The sequence below is a fragment of the Maylandia zebra genome, linkage group LG10 (genome assembly GCF_041146795.1).
Source record: "Maylandia zebra isolate NMK-2024a linkage group LG10, Mzebra_GT3a, whole genome shotgun sequence".
Lineage (NCBI taxonomy): Eukaryota > Metazoa > Chordata > Actinopteri > Cichliformes > Cichlidae > Maylandia > Maylandia zebra.
This window is the reverse complement of record NC_135176.1, coordinates 16,488,661-16,506,717: the sequence shown is the minus strand read 5'-3', so window position 1 is coordinate 16,506,717 and position 18,057 is coordinate 16,488,661. Positions and strand designations below refer to the sequence as shown.

General features: G+C 39.7%; 2 protein-coding genes across 7 annotated transcripts; one reads left to right on the top strand and one right to left on the bottom strand.

Moving 5' to 3' along the window:
• Positions 1-138: 138 nt before the first annotated feature.
• Positions 139-7,705, bottom strand: vps36 (vacuolar protein sorting 36 homolog). Of its 4 annotated transcripts, none has more exons than XM_014409910.2 (15): positions 7,566-7,705; positions 7,036-7,226; positions 6,762-6,830; positions 6,595-6,665; positions 5,362-5,476; positions 5,176-5,265; positions 4,505-4,591; positions 3,887-3,919; positions 3,633-3,710; positions 3,265-3,399; positions 3,046-3,111; positions 2,885-2,949; positions 2,411-2,495; positions 664-740; positions 139-518 (listed from the first exon to the last, which is right to left on the bottom strand). In XM_014409910.2, exons 2-15 carry the CDS (start codon positions 7,129-7,131, stop codon positions 437-439), a joined length of 1,149 nt encoding a protein of 382 aa, XP_014265396.1. In that variant the 5' UTR covers positions 7,132-7,226; positions 7,566-7,705; the 3' UTR covers positions 139-436. The 4 variants fall into 4 exon arrangements, with proteins under 4 accessions (XP_014265396.1, XP_014265395.1, XP_076745303.1 ...); XM_014409909.2 differs by lacking the exon at positions 7,566-7,705 and adding an exon at positions 7,399-7,496; XM_076889188.1 differs by lacking the exon at positions 7,566-7,705 and adding an exon at positions 7,327-7,446.
• Positions 7,679-16,590, top strand: proser1 (proline and serine rich 1). 3 transcript variants are annotated; one of them, XM_004550033.4, is made up of 13 exons: positions 7,679-8,007; positions 8,095-8,160; positions 8,546-8,614; positions 9,327-9,421; positions 9,563-9,656; positions 9,854-9,964; positions 10,460-10,561; positions 10,760-10,838; positions 11,098-11,190; positions 12,275-12,754; positions 13,343-13,583; positions 14,424-14,565; positions 14,676-16,590. In XM_004550033.4, the coding sequence occupies exons 1-13, from the start codon at positions 7,963-7,965 to the stop codon at positions 14,799-14,801; spliced, it is 1,743 nt and encodes a 580-aa protein (XP_004550090.1). In that variant the 5' UTR covers positions 7,679-7,962; the 3' UTR covers positions 14,802-16,590. The 3 variants fall into 3 exon arrangements, with proteins under 3 accessions (XP_004550090.1, XP_004550089.1, XP_012774385.1); XM_004550032.4 differs by having other exon boundaries at positions 12,275-13,583; positions 14,676-16,588; XM_012918931.3 differs by lacking the exon at positions 11,098-11,190 and having other exon boundaries at positions 12,275-13,583; positions 14,676-16,587.
• Positions 16,591-18,057: the final 1,467 nt, after the last annotated feature.

The window sequence follows — 18,057 nt, the reverse complement described above, 5'->3', positions numbered from 1 at the left end:
TATTATATATTTTACTCTGGAAAATGTCATTAGCGATGGTATTTTTCATAACAGAATGCTTTGGTTGCATTGAATAGGTATACCCGACTTTTCCAGAATGAGTACATTGTGAATGAAAACAAAGTATAAAACATAAAGTGCCGTTTTCCAAAAAGCATTTATTACCAAACACACCCGATGGTCACTCTACCAACGAGAGTGGACCTGAAGCTTGAAACATTTTGAAAACAGTCCAGTATCGCTCGTAGTTCTAGATAAAAACATATCTATAGGTGGATTCACAGTGCTCTATTATAATCAGAACACCAAATGGATACATACATTGGATACATACAGCATGTATGAAAAGTACAGCACCTGTAGAGGTCAGCTGATATAGTTTTTTTTTTTTTAAAGAAATCATCTGTTAATATATTCCACTTTAATTGTAAACAGGTTAAAATAGGTTTGGGTAGAATCTTAAACCCTCAACAGAGTCATCTCTACAAAGGTGGCCCATCTTCTCAGCCAGCAACAACCTGGACATGGGGAGTGAAGAAGGCAAATAAATTACAACATGACAAACTGCAGCAACAAAGAACTATAAAATATGAGACACAGACAAGTATTTCACACTTCTACACCATGACGATAAAGTAAAACTGACTGACATGACTAACTTACCGCTCTTTTGACAGAAGAACAGAGAGACCCAAGAGCTTTGCAAACTCCTCTGCAGTCAAGGAGCCTTTCTCTGACACCTGTCCATGACAGGAAGAGATACAGAATTGGTTATAAATGTATCGGTTTTCTCTTAACCTTCAGAAAACGTGTAGTTGAACGCTTGTTCACACTTGTTGGAGCAGTGTCTGTACTGCACAGATTGTTCTTGGTTAGAAGAAAGCAATTGCTACTTATTCACCTTTTTTTCTGTGTTGAAATAACTCTCTGTTGACCAAAATCAGCTTAGTTTAATGCAACCCATAAATCAGTATCATAGATTAGATTACCTAGTGAAGTCATTTAAAGGAGTAGCCAACTTAGCCATTTAGTATTTTCCTAGCAATAACAAGGTTAGACAACTTGCAGTAATTTCCCTGAAGTTGGTAGGGATATATATAGAATTATACATTTTTGTGCTATAACAAAGAGTTCATGTTAAAGGCTATGCTGTGCTGGGAGAAGATCATTTGCTGACATTAGTGGACTGAGTTTTTAAGCTTACTCTAGCCAGTGTTTTACACTAGCTTGCAGTGTGGCAATAAAGGGAGGAACTGAGTAGAGTCTAACCAATATCAGAGTTTTTAGACCAATACCAATACCGATATTTGATCATTTAAAAATCTGATATACTGTCCAGTTTTTTTAATTATTCTGTCAGACACTCAAAACATAAACAGATTTCCCTAACATTTGTTATCTGTAGTTATTAATTTACTTGTTTGCCCAATTCTGGGCCGATCAGCTGTTTGTTGTGTTTGTGGTTCCAAACATACATCGCAGAACGCTCTCCGGTGAACGAACTGTGCAAGCTCAACACTCATAACATGTTTGAATAGTGTGTCTTTTGTCTCGTCTTTAGTTAAAAATAAATAAATAAATCAATTATCAGCCATTATAAATGCTGACCCTGATAGATCAGCAAATAGCCAATATCACCAATATCGCCACAACAGCTCATCTGGCTCCATCTCAACCTCTCCTCTAATGCCCTTATACAGAACTACAGTTCTTATCTAGGCAGCCCATCATATGCTTTCTCTACAGCCACACACAGTCCTTCTGATTTTCTCTATAATTCTCCATCAGGACTACACAGAACAGTTAAGGGTTAGACCCACTATGTAAAGCACCATGCATGCTAATTTTTGCTTTCTGATTCACCAGCTGTCCTTCATCCATTCTCCCCTCCTTCTGATTTTCTACATTCATCAGCTCCTTCCATCTTAGCACACTCTCTTCGCTTTTTAGCACATTTTCCATCTCTATCCTTACTTACCCTAACCTGCTGCACATCCTTTCCAGCTTGGCCTCTCTGTCTAGCAAATATATACAAGTCCTTTTCCCCTTCCTTTGTGTCCGGCTTCACATAGAACCTACTATAAGTCTTTTCCTTTGCCACCTCTCTCATTGCCATATGCTCCCAATACGCCTGTCTACTTTCTTTATTTCCTTGATTATCCCAGTTTTTTCTTTGCTAACCTCTTCCTTTTCATGACAAAATCATGCCCCGAGTCCTTTAAAAAGATGCCAGCCAACATACTGTTTTGAGCAAATAAAAGGTTGTTACATGTAAATTGCTTTACATTCCTATTCACAGCACCTTTAAATTATTTAGTTCATTTTGATAAGTAGTGGAATGTGATGTTTAGTCACCCTAAAGCATGATAACGTCACAGACTGTATTATGATTGTAACAGTTAAAGCTTACATTGTCCAGTGCTGAAGCTATCATTTCCTCTTCACTGTGAGACTGCAGCTGGACCACCATCACTCCGCTATCAAACACACGCAACCTACACACAAGATGAGATATGAGAAAAAAGGGGTTAAGTGTGCATGGAAGGAATAGAGACCAGTTTTAGGGTTTTAGGCTGTTTTATTAAATATTATAGACAGTTAAAATATGGCAACTAGCTTGTAGTGCTGGGATCAACTTTGTACGCAAACAGTAAAACAAGCCAGTTTTTTGTTTTTTTTTCTGAAACTGAGAAGTAACAGGAAATGACAGCTGCGGAGGCCTGGACAGCCCTTCAATCAACAGGAAGCCTGGCAGGAAGAGCCTGGCCTTTGTGAAGTGGGCACCAACCTAGCACTATAGTAACATAGCCTGTCTCTATTCAAATTAATTTAGTGCACACCTAATTTAAAACGGAATACAAAGACAAATGCAACACAAACTCACCTCAACGGGAGCTTCAATGACTCAAACATTTTACACGCATTCACCAAATCTTCTGGAGATAACAGCTGTGGAAAGAGGAAAAAAAATAACCAAAGATGTTTGTGTGTAGTGTGGAAGTACAATGTTGTGTTACAGTTATGTGTGCATTTTCGAAGAATTACCTCCATCCCTCTAGCACGATTGACGAGACAGTACACCTCTGTAAGAGCCATCATACCTCCACGTTCCTGTGAGAGTGGGGAGTGGGAGAAAGAACGTGAGAGAAAGAGGATCATGAAGAGAATAAAATAAAAGCAAGTAAGTAAATATAAAAGGTATCTCTTTTTTTCCTGTTTCACCCCCCACCCCCCCACCCCCCAAAAAATAAAAATCACACCCACCTCCAGAGGGGCCTGCAGCATATCCCCCAGTTGCTTAGCCAGTTGCAGGTGATAATGTGTACCGGATCCATGTGTTTCTCTGGTAACAGGGTTAGCGATACCCATGCTCAAGAGGTATGCCTTAAACCGTATTGTCTATTGAATAAAACACAAGAATAAATAAAAAACAAGCTGCTAAAAAAGTTATTTTAGAGTCACAATTTTCTAAAACGCTAAGGTAACCGTATCATGCAATAAAACATGTGTTGTGTTAAATTTGTGCGATTTGTGTGATTCAATAAGATGTGAGGAGGATTACAGTACAGTGACTTGAAGGTACAGATATTATCCTTCATGTTTCTGTCTCATCACATCAGGAAACTCTTTACCTCATCTTCTGTTATGTCTCCCTGCTTGTCTTTGATCTTGTTGGCTATAGATCTGGAGAGCTCCACCATCTCTTTGGCCTGTTAGGAAGAGAATCATGAAGAAAATCCCACTAAGGAAATGAGTTTTACACAGCTCTGCTATTTATGATTATATAAATTTACACATTTGTCAGTGGATAACTTAAAGCTTCCCTAATTCTGTTATAACTCAGCAACTATAGAAACATGTAAACATGAAATGAGAGCTTCCTTACCTTCACCATCAGCTTACTGAGGTCCTCAAAGGCCTGAAAAGCAGAGACTGAATGAGTAATGGCTTTCAAAATTGTTGACAATTAAATAAACCACAAAACTTCCTGGCTGCAGATATAATTTAAATGTCATTCCACAGCAAACCCCCCACCCCTGTAGCTGGATATAAAACATACTTCCTAACTTTAAACCCCATTTTTGTAAAAGCTATACTTGCCATGTATTTGTATCTGTCATTTGGATTAAATTAGTATTTTTAAATACTGATATATCATATAATGTATTCAATAGAAGTTATATAAACAACTTTCCAGTTGCCTTCCAGAGTGTCACAGTGGCTGTGGTCATCTTGCTTTGCAATAACGTCCAATGTTGACAAGTTTTTACAGAAGAAAAAACTAATAAAAAATGTAAAAAAAAAAAAAAAGTCCAAATCCAAACCATATTTATTTTAAAATATATTTACAGTTAATTTAGTCAAAATGACTTTGGTTAAATACAAGACCTCAGCTAAGGGTTTCAAGGAGATGGCGATGGATTTTATCCATAACTCTGCATCAGAGAGAGTATACCATAATTCCAGTTCTGGCCCATTTCTCACTCTTTATTTTTCCCATTACCTCAGAAATGTTTTTGTCTGTTTCTTTCCTCTTCTCCTCGATCTTCCTCTCAATGCCAACAATCCCAACTGCACGTGTCTTTCCTGCCTACATGACCACAAAGGAAAAGAAAACACACATAATCAAGTTAAACACGGGCAACTTGTCTCAAAGGACAAGGAAGGACAAAAACAAACAAAAGAAATCCAGGAGGGAACTCTTTGTGGTCAGCAGTTGTTATAGTACATACGTTAATTTTACTGACCATTATCCTGTTCAACAAAAAATGAAGTAATGTACTTTTTGGAGACACATGACCTAATGCAAGTGGAATGACTTCTTGCACTAATTTCTGTGAAACATTAAATCTAATTTGATGCATATTGATACTTAAAAAAAAACGTTGGAAAAATCTAAATGTCAGGCAGTAATTCTTACTAATTGTTAAAAACTGAAAGGTACAAGAATTAAGTGCCTACGCTGCCATCATGTGGAACATATCTTACACTGACAGTGATTCCAAGCTTCATTTTATCATATACTGAACTGTTACGGTACATGGAAGTTGCGTTTATACGCTGGTGAGTGAAAACAATGTGCCACCTACACCTACAAATCCCCATAAACATAACAGAGCACAAAGGACAGATGGTTATCAGTGAGGAAACACGGTGTGCTCTTTTGTTTCTAACCTGAGATCCAGTTCCTGTGGGAATGGGCTGTGAAACTGGTGTATTCTCCCACCTTTTCTTGGTCATCTCTTCAGTGAGCCTCCTGTAAAACTGCAAGGAAAAACAACAAAACAGAGCCATGTCAGTTCCAAGTCATCAAAAAAAAAAGCAGTACAAAAAGTGAAAATGAGGAAGTTGAATCACTACCTCAATCTGCCCATGTTCCTTAAAGGATAGCTTGATGTAAGAGTACTTGCTGTATTGGTATGGACCTGGCTCCTTGTTGGCAGGTACTGGATGCAGGTGGATCACTATTTTTGCACTTAAGAATAAGAAAAACCAGTAGTTAGGAGATACATATTTTCTTGTACTAAATTTAAGTTAGTGTATTTATATGTTCTCTGTGAAGGTTCTCCGTCATCCAGGTCATTGTAGTCTAAGGAGCTTGGAAAGAAAAGCTTCTGGTCTTCTTTAAGTTTCTTGAAGGGAGTCCCCATCAATTGCTCCTTACAGGATTTATTAGTTTACTCTCCCCATACTTTTTTATTCTGTAGCTGTTACCACATCTATTGATGTAAGAGTGATGCTTGCCTCTTTCAAAGTACAACTAGTGAGATCATCATGTTTTGATCTTTGTTTTCACTACATATTTAGTAGCAATGGAGCCTAGTTAGCTCTCCTATCTTGTCCCTTTTGTCTTACTTCTCTCTGTCCCTTTGAAGAAGTGAGGCTCCATAAATATTAAAGAGGTACATATTATTTCTAAGTTGCAGTGAATAGACAGAAAAATAAACTGTAGAAAACTAAACAGCAGAAAGAAGAAGAGAAATAACAATTTTAACATAAAGCAGTGACACACTCTGTAGCCTGATCAACCCTGGCATGGCCTCCTTGGATGAGGGTGTCTAGTGATAATAGCCGAAACGCCTGATGAATCCAAAAGTTTACTACTGACGATGTGTCCCAAATTTTAATATGATAAGATAGATCAGATCTCTAATTTCTAAACCAAACCAATGAAGAAAAAAAATGGCAGATTAGCTGGTGTAAAAGACCAAAAGTTGAGGCACACTAGATGTGTGCCGCTGGTAAAGTTTCTGGGCTGCCTTTACTAATAACGGCCATCCCTCAAGATTCTCTCCATTTAAAGCAATGCATTATCAGGGATTGTAACATCTAGTCCTTTTACTGAATCAGTAAGGGGCAACACAGATGCTATTTATAATAATTTGGCAGTTGTCTATCCTAAATAATTTAGACCTTTTGCTCTTTATCACACTATTTATGTACAAAATTGACATGATGCAAACAATAGACTATTGAATAAGTAAACATTAGGACTGATATTCACAATGATTTAAGTGCATTCCTGATAATTTTTAACTGTCTTTGTTGACCATTGCAGTGTGCTGAAAAAAAAATGTATTCAGCAGTGTTTACCTCTTTCCTATTCCTGCAGCCTGCTCCTCAAAGAAGATGATCTGTGACAGGGGCATGGCGATGCAGCATTCCTGGAGACAGCAAAGGCAAAAGGAGCCATCATATCAGCAATAGGCACCAGCTGGCACACAAGGTGGGTAGTTAGGGTGTGTTTAATGCTCCCTTACATGATTTTTGATATCCCTCCAGATTAAACGATGGGTGCTCAGCAAGGTAACTCCGAGATCCAGCTTAGCCTGTACAATGACACGAAAGACTTGACGTTACTTACTTGCGCAGCTTTCCGAGCTACAAACACTCCCCACGGTACACATGCAACCACATAAAGCAACAACTCTTCATCAGCATCTGACATATATGGTTTTTGTAACAGTAATATGGTGTAAGTTTTAGCCACCGCGTTGTTGGACCAGGCTGTTAAATCACAAAGCAAAACGATACCTTATCATCACCGTCATACAGTCTGACACCTCGCTGCTGGATCACTAAAGTTTCGTTTATTTCTAGGAGCCCATTTGACCACGAAAACCGGTCCATTTTTAAGAAAAGCAAGAACAATTCAGGTCGCACTTCACTTCTTCTCCGGTAAGACTCATCCTATGTTTTCTTCCTGTATGCTGTTCAAAATTCGCCTGCGACAAAAACCAAAATAGATATTATAATATAAGCTAAAGTCAACTGAACTCACAAATATATTGTTTATACATTAACTCTCTTCATTGGTGATGTTACCCCAGTTAACTGTAGCTTTGATATTTTTTCTCTAACACTTTTGCTACACGCTGTATTTTTTAAACTAGCTACCTCTAAGGGGTCCTTTCAGTGTTGACGTTCACAGCGCCAGCTGTCAGGAGCTAGCAGGACTGCTATCTTCCCGGGTTAATTTGAGATTTTAAAATATATATTTTGACATTTTTTCACTCCTATTTAATAGATCATCAAAAAATGTAACGATGATTGAATGAAAACACCTGCAAATATTTGTTTCCGGGTGTCTAGTCGTTTCTCTAGTTGCGCTGTCCTCCGAGTCGAGTTAGCTGTAGCCCGCTAGCTTGTTGTTAGCTGCGGGCAAATCTGGTACAGACGGGTTCTGCTCTGCAGACTGCTCCTCTTCTTTGGAAGTCATTGTTGTATTGTATGTAACGATCATGCAATTTTTAAGTAGTATGCTGCGAATATTTATTGCTTTAAATTTCGACGAATTAATAGTATAAGTGAGTAACTTTGGTCATCAAAATAAAAGTCATCTGAATGAATTTGACATCATTTGACTTAATCTGCTGTATCATAATCAGTCTGTTTATTTAAGTTCAGCTTTTTGGTAGTATTCATTGTTAAAGAGTCTAGCGTTTGTTTAAGTCAACAAACATGGATAAGAAATCATTTGACATTGTATTGGATGAGATAAGAAAGGTAAGAAGCGGCTAATGTCAAAATATCTTATTTATTTTGGAATCGCTTAAGCTTCTAGCTTGCTCTCTCGTCATCCTGTTTCTGTAGTGCGTCTTGACCGATCAGCGCATCAGAGCCATTGAGCAGGTGCATGGCTATTTCTCCAGTAAACAGGTAAATGTTTTACAAGCTTCCTCCATATTTAATAGCCCCAGCTATCCTCATGTGATAAAAGATTAGATTAATTAAGATTAGATTAATCAATCACAAAGCAAAACGATACCTCGAATCATAGATTACTCACTGTATAACCCGTGTTGCATGATCGTTTGTTTACAGTTGTTACAAGATGAATTGCATGATTATTTATTAAAAAAGAGGATGATTGCAAAGAACTCATATTTCAGGATAAAAACAAACACACACACACACACACACACACACACACACACACATATATATATACATATATATATATATATATATATTATATATACACACATAAACACTTTTTTAATGCTTCTGCTTCTGCACTAATACTGTCCTGAAAAATCCACAGGTGATGGAAATATTGAAGTATTTCTCATGGGCTGAACCACAGATCAAAGCTGTTAAAGCTCTGCAGCATGTAAGTAAACCACTGATTTATTTTTATTTATTTGTTCGATTGGGGCCCCAGTTTTATTTTCTCTATTTATATTGTGTGAGATAATCAACTACAACGTTAAAGAAATTAAGACTACCTGCCTAATATTGTGTAGGTCAACCTTCCACCAGCAAAATGGCTCTGAACCTTAGGGACATGGACACGGGACCTCTGGGGGTTTCCTGTTGTGTACAGGGACAGCGGATTTGTTTGGTCCTGATGGTTTCGGGGTGGGGCCTCTGTGGATCAGGGTTGTTCCTACAAATCTTCCTGATGTTTGTTTGGGATCATGGAAGTTTGAAGGCCAGGTCAATGTCAGCAAATCTTTGTCATGCTCTTTGAGTTGTTCCTGAGCATTTGTTTTTTGGGGTTTAACGGTGCATTGTCCTACTGGGGGAGGCCCCTGTCGTTGGGGAGAGCCATTGCCATAGGGGGGTGTGCTTAGTCTACAGCAACGTGGGTGGTATGTGTCAAAGTAATATTTACATAAATAGCTGGTCACAGAATTGAACTGTAGCAATAGTCAAACTATGGTATTTTTATACACTTTCATAATTGTTTGTAATCTGTATCACAGATGTATCTGTGATTAATATAAACAAGTGCAGCAAATACTATGAACTTAGAAAATGTGTTTAAGTGAAGTTGAAACCTCTTTGTTCCTCAAATATGCTTTCTAATCTGTTGCCTTTAGAAAATGGTTGCAATCCCCACAACAGAAGTCGCAAATATCTTGAACTGCTTCACGTTCTCAAAAGACAGACTGATTGTCTTGGAACTGATAGCCTTGTGAGTACATTTTACAAATGTGTCCAGTAGGTTAAACAACTCATTTTAAACACTGTAACTCAGATGTTGCGTTTAAATCTTAGTGATTTGTACAATTGTTGACTAACTGTTATCCCTTTAAATATTACTCTTCCCATTCAGAAACATTTCAGATGCTCAGAATTATCGGCCAGTGGAGGATCTCTTTCGTATACACTTGTCTGAGAAGAAGCGTGCCCGCAGGATCCTGGAACAGGCAAGTTTAACTTTTAAAAAAATAAGGAGATGATAAACTGTTGTCTGTTGTTTAGGAAGAAGTAATTAATGTAATAAAAAACTAAGATAAACTTTTAAACTAAGAGTGCTATTGTGTTATTTTCCATTAGTTTGCATATTTTAATGTACACACACACACATACAACCTTTAAAATAATAATATTTCTCTCTTATTAGGTCTGTAAGGTTGGCTGCAAGGCTCCCATAGCAATGATCTCCTCCTGTGGAATAATACCAGGAAATCCATATCCTAAAGGCAAACCCAGCTTGGTCACTGGGTCATTTCCTGTAAGTATGAGGTTTGTTGAAGGATACCCAAGTTCTGAACTAACAGACTTTACATACAACTAACATTGCATTACATTACATTGGAAATAAAAATTGATTTTTTTGATTTAAATTGTAAACAACAAAATGGTGCTCAAAGGAGCTTGCAAAGAAAAGCGTCTGGAATTCTTTAAGTTGCTAGAATCACATGAGCCAATTAGAGGATCATCAAGGGGTCCTTTTGTCCCTCTTTGGGAGGATACTCCCACTGGGTTTAAATCTGGGACTCCCCACCATTTGACCTTAGAACTGAAGAAGCTTCTCGGATGAGAGGTGAAACGTCTTCTAGCAACTTAAAGAAGTCCAGACGCTTTTCTTTGCAAGCTCCTTTGACTACGATGACCTGGATGACTGAGAACCTTCACAGACAACAAAATGGTGCATTTCTGGATGTCCTTATCTGTTTTAAATGGGCCTAGTCATTTGAAATAATATAATTTTGTTTTATGGTAACAGGGAAACCCACCAGTAAAAAAGGAAGGCGAGAAGAAAGAAGACACCTCTAACAATATGGAGGGGAAAGGAATTGCTTCCCGAATTATAGGACCATTCAAACCTGTAAGCATGAACGTCAAACACAGACTATAATGATGGTATAAAAAAATAATTTGCTTCACTTGTTAACCATTGATCATACAAAGGATGTTTTTTCTTATTTTCCTTGATTCTTCCTCACATTCTGACTTTATGTATTCCAGTTATACAGAACTTGCTGATCACCTAAGTGTTTTATATCTTTGTGATCCTTTTTTCAAGTTCCCCTCAACATACAATCCTCATCGACCTGTTCCTTACCCAATACCACCGTGCCGACCCCACGCCACCATTGCACCAAGTAAGAAACACCACAGAAGCAACACACTCCCACCTCTGGTTTCCTTTGCATTTCCCTATACAACCTATCAGTTATTGAAAAGGTGGATACCAAGCTCCGAGACAATTCAATTAATACTGATGCCTAAAGAGGTGCACTTAACCATGTTTTCTTATTGCCATCTGGGATTGGTTTGGGTGCAGTAAGTAGTGGGGTGTGTGATTCTTTTATGTGTATGAATGTGTGGTGGACACGCTTAATATTTACAACTGCTGCTTAGGTGCATACAACAACGCAGGCCTTGTTTCTATGGGAGGGGTTATAACAGCCAACGTACCCCCACCCCCCTACAACTCCACCCACAAAGTAGCAGGTATGATCCAATGACAGCAACCATGTACGTGTGAGTGTGAGAGCAAATAGACACTCGTTGAAGCTTGCTGCCTAACACACTGGCATGCTGCTTACCTGTGCTTCTCCAGTTTAATGGCTTTATCAGGTAAAGATGTCTTTCCCACTTCTCTTGGGAACACTGAGTGACCAGAAATAAAGTCCACTGTGATTTTAATTAAAATCGTCCATTTAGATTAGTCGGAGAACATTTTATTGTCGTTTTTCCCATCCACTTCCAGTATTACAGTATTTCGGATACATTTAACTTGATAATTCTTCTTGTAATAAATGTGGAGGACTAAACTGAAAAAGTACCAAATTACCTTTCAGTGCAAGTGATGCAGTAGCACAGTACAACACTACAAAGCACCCAGCACATGTACCAGACAAATGAGAAGTAGTTTCAGTAAAAACAAATCAGTGATTTTTCTACTGTTTTTTTTTTTTTTTTCTCTTGTAGATATTTTGGTTTTCTGGTCAGTCAGTGTAGATGTATGTTTTTGATCACTTGTGGGGTTGGGATTTGGGTTGACTAGCCTGGGAATAACTTCAAACTAATGTCACTCGTTTTCTTTCTGGATTCATGCTTTGTGCTGGCATTTAACACGCATCGCTTGGGATGACTTGTTTTCCAAATGCAGCGTCTTATCACTTTTCACAATTGAAATACATCTTTTGAAGGCCTTTGGGGAGATTTGTGATCTTAAATGCAAAGATTTATTGTAGCCAGAATGTTCAGATAAAAACAATTTTAGCATGTCCCAGTGTGTTATGTAAACCTTTCCCCAAAGGTAAAAAGAAGACATATTTTGATCTTGAAAATTGTTTTAAATTTCAATTTAATGAGCTGCATGTATGAATGCTCTATATGCAAGTTTATTGGCTCTTTGCTGGGCGTTCCTGCCTACATCCTGGAGTAAAACATGTTTGTAAACAGTATTACTAAAAAAAACCATTTAAAAAATAAATAAAATGCAACATTTTTTCGATTTAAGTCCATGCATGTCAGATAATAGTAGTCATTAGTTCGCACATTTAGCTAACTATAATCTCCTTCTTTACAGGTTACAATAAACCAGGCAATCCACAGAACACCACACCTGGAATTAACAGCGGGCCCCTCCTCATTCCTCATGGGTCCACACCAGTCCCAAACCAGGCCTCTCCTGCTCCTCCCACTACCCCCATCACGCCAGTTTTCCCAGGAATGGTGCCCTCTCACAACCTCAACGCCCCCTCTCCCTCACCTGCTCCATCCCCATCTGTAATCAAAGCAGGACCACAGACTCCCACTGGTCATGCTACACCTACACCCTCATCTGTCATTAAAGCGCACACCCCATCAGGCACACCTTGTGGAACTCCTGTCCCTGGCAGTGGGGGCTTCTCCCCTTTCCACGCAATTTCCCGACCAGGCACCCCTGCTACTTCACGCAGTGCCCCAGAGTCCCTGTCTCAGACGAACTCCAGTCAGCAGAAGGTTTATTCTCAGTCCACAGAACACCAGTCAGGATCACCCTTCCCTGGCATACACCCACAAGCAGGTAACTCTTCTGGGTCAGTGATCCGAAGTTACACCCCATCTGGACCGCAGTCTCTTCCCCCTGGACGCTCCACGCCAGTAATTCCGAGCTGTTCCACCCCAGGTCCCAGTCCTAAACCTTCCCCTGCTCATTCTGCACAGGCTCAGGCAGTTGTGGCTGGAGCCTTGAACAGACACAGTGCGGGTAGTAGCAGTGGCAGTAATAGCCCTGTACCCTCTGCCTTCAAGGGTACCTCTCGCTCTGGCACACCAAGCTCTGCACAGGCTGCTCTAGCACGTCCCTACGGCCTCTCACACCCTTCAGGTTCTCCTCAAGTCTCTCTCCCTAGTCCTGTTGGTCTCACTGGCCTACAAGCGCTGTCTTCCAGCAATGCACCCTCTCATTACCCGGGCCTGTCACCTTTTCCCTCCCTTTCTTCATCTCTGCCTCCTTCAACTGTCCCCTCATCCATGCCAACAATGTCCCCAACTACCAAGATTTCTAACCACCCACCAACAACCATCTACTCTGGCTTGGCTCCAAATGCTCCTCCGAGTGCAGCCTCTCCTTTTGGTCTAGGCCTCACCTCTGCTCCCTCTATATTCCCAGGCCTTCCACCTGGGGCTAGCCCAACTGCCTTCCCTGGACTTGGTGTGGCAGGGGGGCATGGTGCTGGGAGCCCTGTTTTAACTTCATTTATTGGACTACCAGGGGCCACTCCATCTACAGTGGCATCAGTGGCACCACTGCAGGCGGCGGCGGCGGCAGCAGCAGCAGCAGTCGGCGTTCCATCATCTTCACCAGTTTTACCAGGCTTTGCGTCTGCCTTCAGCTCCAATTTCCAGCCTGGGTATGTGTCCTCTTTACTAGCCAGTATACAGAAACTGGGCTGTGTGTGCCATAATCTGCTCTATGTGTGACAATACAGCATTGACTTCCTGATATTAAACTGAGTTTGAACGCCAAACGCTTACCTGTTATAGTATTCATGTATTGTAGTAATGAAAGGGAAAAGTAGACTGCATTAAGAATTTGGACACGATGACACCATGTGACACAGATTTCCAGTAGCTTATAAAATAGCTGGAAAAAAGGGCATCGTAAATCATAACTACTTTCCACTTTGTTATTGTCTGATAACCGAACAGTTCATTTAGATAGTGCAAGGAGCACATGGAGTGCAAGCATTAGACTTTTTTTTGTGATGTCTCAAATAGTCCTTCAGCAGCATTGCTCAACTGTTTACTCCGTCATATGTAGTGTGATATGTTTTCCTTGAACAAGTAATGCAAGCAGAAGGTTTCCTTTTGTTGAACTCGAAAGGGACAAACTGTCTTGTAGGAGGAATTAAATGAGCCACCACATTATTTAGTAACAACAAGTATAATAATATGCACATACATGACAAGTGTCATATCATAAGCTGCCTTTATGTTGCTAGTATAATTCTTACATTCTTATGAAAAGTAGTCTTAGAATTGGCTGGATACTAACACCATGCACACAGACTTAAAGGAGAGTCTTCGCTGGTTGCATGGCAACGGCTCAGCTGTACAGCAGTACATGGACTTTTTGTCAGCTGTTTTTAAATGTCAGCTCGTGTACACATTAAAAAAAGGACAGATAACATGCAGGTGGTGTTATTGTTTATTATGTGCCATTTTTAAGACCATGCATGCGCATATTCCAGGTTGAGCGGTGGACTCCAGCCTCCAGGCAGTAGCGGGTTTCCTGGCTTACTGTCGTTCCAAGTGCCAGGCTTCTCTCCCTCTGCCTCCCCCGCTGCACTCAGTGGCCTCCACAACCCAGCTGTGCAGTCTGCCCTGCTGCAGGTAAATGCGCACAAAACCACACACACACAAATGTTCTGACCAAGTTTTAAAAAACAAAAAGAACTGAATATTATGTTGTTGTAAACACTGATTTTCTTATCTTGTTCCAGCCTCATCCCCCTTCTGCTTTGGAGAACTTCACTACTCAACCTAACAGCTTCACCAACTACCCTGCAGGCCCAGGACACACGTTCCCTATCCAATCGGGGCTGCACCAACCGTTGGGCTGGCCGTGAAACCTACAATAGTTGTGAAACATTGAGTAAAAAAGTAACATTGACTCCTGCCACACCTCTTAGCAGGTGATACACTTTCTATTTGTCCTTGAACCCCAGATGAGCACATGACAGTTAATCACTGTGTATGTTGGAACAGGAGTGAAATGGGTCAAATAGTCTGTGGGGGAAAAGGCATAATTGTAATATCATTCATAGTGAAGCGTTGTAAATATTAATTGTGAAAGTTGTTAGTTTGACAGGTAGACTGTGAGTGATTTCATTATTAGCCTGACTTGCCTGTTTTTAATCAAACTTAGAACATTTATAAATGAATAATGAATTATAGAGTATTAGAAAAGTCCACATAACATTATGTAATAAATTGACCTCAGTCCTGAGCCACAGTAGTATCTCATTTCCAATTACAGAGCAAATGAAATGCTAATGAAATAGATTGACAGGCATAAGATATAGTATTGTAACATGATTTTTTTTTTTTGATGATGTCCCCGTTATGCTAATTTCTAATCTAAAAATTTACAGCACAGTGGTCTTCTTTAACATGTGAAAATGTTAAGTTTGTCTCAGTTTTTTTTTTCTTCTAAAAACATCAGGTTTTTAGCAGTACACTTTGGGCTGTTTTAAATTGGTAACGAGGGGGTGCTTCACCAATTCTTGTTTGTTCAGTTATGTAACACAAAAATAGGTAAATGAGAACAGTTTTATTTACAGTTAAGCTGCATTAAATTAAAGTTACTGTGAGCACAGCGTGTAGAAAAGGGGCAGACAGATCCGATTCTGTAATTTTAGCGATGGAAACAACTTCTTTTTTTTCTGCTGATGCTGGGACATTGCCACCACCTCAGTTGCTGGGAGTGCACGGAGATTCTTGATGCTTTTGTAGCTGAAGTGCAGATCATTGTAAGGACTCTGTCTACATCTCAGTTTCAAATTGAGTGTTTCCAGCACTTCTAAACTTCATTTGGAGAAGGCTTTCGTAAAGAATAAATAGGAAAAACCTCACAAAGCATAGCAGGGGCACATACTAAAGTATGCAAACTACAAATGAATGTGCTGTGTCAGGGGTTAGTTTGTAGTACATACAAAAACTTGCATTTGGCAGCTCTACACAAGTGTGTTTTTTGTTTGGGTTTTTTTTCATTCTTTTCTTTTCAGTGAACATATTTGTGACTGCAATTTTCTGTGATTCTCATGTTTACAAAGTTTATTTCTTATATGTGACACTGCTGTGACTGCTACTACAACATTTATCCAGAATAAGGGTATGCAGGCATTTTTTTTTGACATTGTCACTTTTTTTTTATTATATTCTGTAGTTTAACAGATTGAAAGCTGTACTTTTGCCCCTCTTTGCTCCTTAGTAGTTTTCTATTCTACTGGGATTATCTCAATGACAATGACCTTTGTCTTGAGTAATAGATGTTTTGTATGCTACACAGTTTTTATTTTATTTTTTGCCCTTTTTAAAAAAATGTTTCCAGTGAACTGCTGGTTACTGTATCTGTAGTCTATGTGATGCCATTACTGTCGACATCTCTTGAATAAAAATACTGGAGCTGGACAAAATAATGGAAACAAAGTTTATTTTAACCATAAAGCTACACGTATACATCAACTCAATTTTGAAGATTCACTTAACTACAAATCCTAAATGAGTGCATCTATTTAATATCCACTTTGGTTCCTAACCTTGATTTGAATGGTTTTACAACCTGCGTACGTTCCACTTACCCCACCATATGCAAAGCTTAGCACAAGCGTCGCTATTGCTCAACACACAAAGTCATGTGTCAATTAGTCATGGAAAAAATTTTTCCATTTGAGTTCTTTGATCAGAATATGTTTGCTAATTATATATAAAAAAACTTTTTGTGATTTTTGTTTTGTACAGTTTAGCTTTTTTGTAAAACTATTAAACACTTTTTCAGTCAGTGCAATTAGGATTATTCATCTAAACCTGTATACATGTATTTAATTTTCTAGGGAATTACAGAAGTAAAAAGGGTTATTGCTCCAATGGATCCTCAGCAGTAAAGCTGGCTGGCTGATTTTCCCCTACATAGTAAAAGTACAGCATAAGTAAATTGAATTACATTTTACATCGTACGTACACTGTACTGTTCAGGTCGTGGGCAATGTTATGGAGTGACATTTTTGTGTGTAACGTGAAGTGTACTTTGCAACATTTCACAAAATCTGTTTTCAACATCAGGCTTTAACTGGTTCCTCATTCTAGTAGTAAGGGAAACAAAGGAATGCATTTCTATTTGACAGAAGCATGGTGGGGAAATTATTAAAATGTAATTATAGCTTAATTATATTATTTCCAGCTTACATCTTACTATAAATTACATTTTAATCGTGAACACAAATTGTATCTTATTTGATTTAAATGATTTGTTTCTTTGCTATCTATCCGTCTATCTTAAAATGAAATAAAACCCGAAGATCTTTAGTGTTAAACTTAAAGCATTGCACAGACACTGTGCAAACGAGCTGGCCCCAGTGTTTTCTGGCATCTTCAACTCCTCACTGCAGGCATGTCATGTGCCTGCCTGCTTCAAGTCCTCTACCATAATCCCTGTCCCCAAGAAACCTAGGATCACTGGACTAAATGACTACAGACCCGTGGCTCTGACATCTGTGGTCATGAAGTCATTTGAGCGCCTAGTTCTCTCCCATCTCAAGACCCTCACGGCCCCCCTCCTGGACCCCCTGCAGTTTGCATATAGAGCCAACAGGTCTGTAGACGACGCCATCAACATGGCCCTACACTTCATCCTGCAGCATCTGGACTCCCCAGGAACCTACGCCAGGATCCTGTTTGTGGACTTCAGCTCTGCCTTCAACACCATCCTTCCAGACCATCTCCGAGACAAGCTTTCCCAGATGAATGTGCCTGATCCCATCTGCCGGTGGATCACTGACTTCCTGACGGACAGGAAGCAGCACGTGAGGCTGGGAAAGAATGTCTCGGACTCCCGGACCATCAGCACCGGCTCCCCTCAGGGCTGTGTTCTCTCTCCTCTGCTCTTCTCCCTGTACACCAACTGCTGCACCTCCACCCACCAGTCTGTCAAGCTAATCAAGTTCGCAGATGACACCACCGTCATTGGGCTCATCTCGGACGGGGACGAGTCTGCCTACAGGAGGGAGGTTGAACGTCTGGTGTCCTGGTGCAGCCACAACAACCTGGTGCTGAATGCCCAGAAGACAGTGGAGATTATTGTGGACTTCAGGAAGCACACAGCCC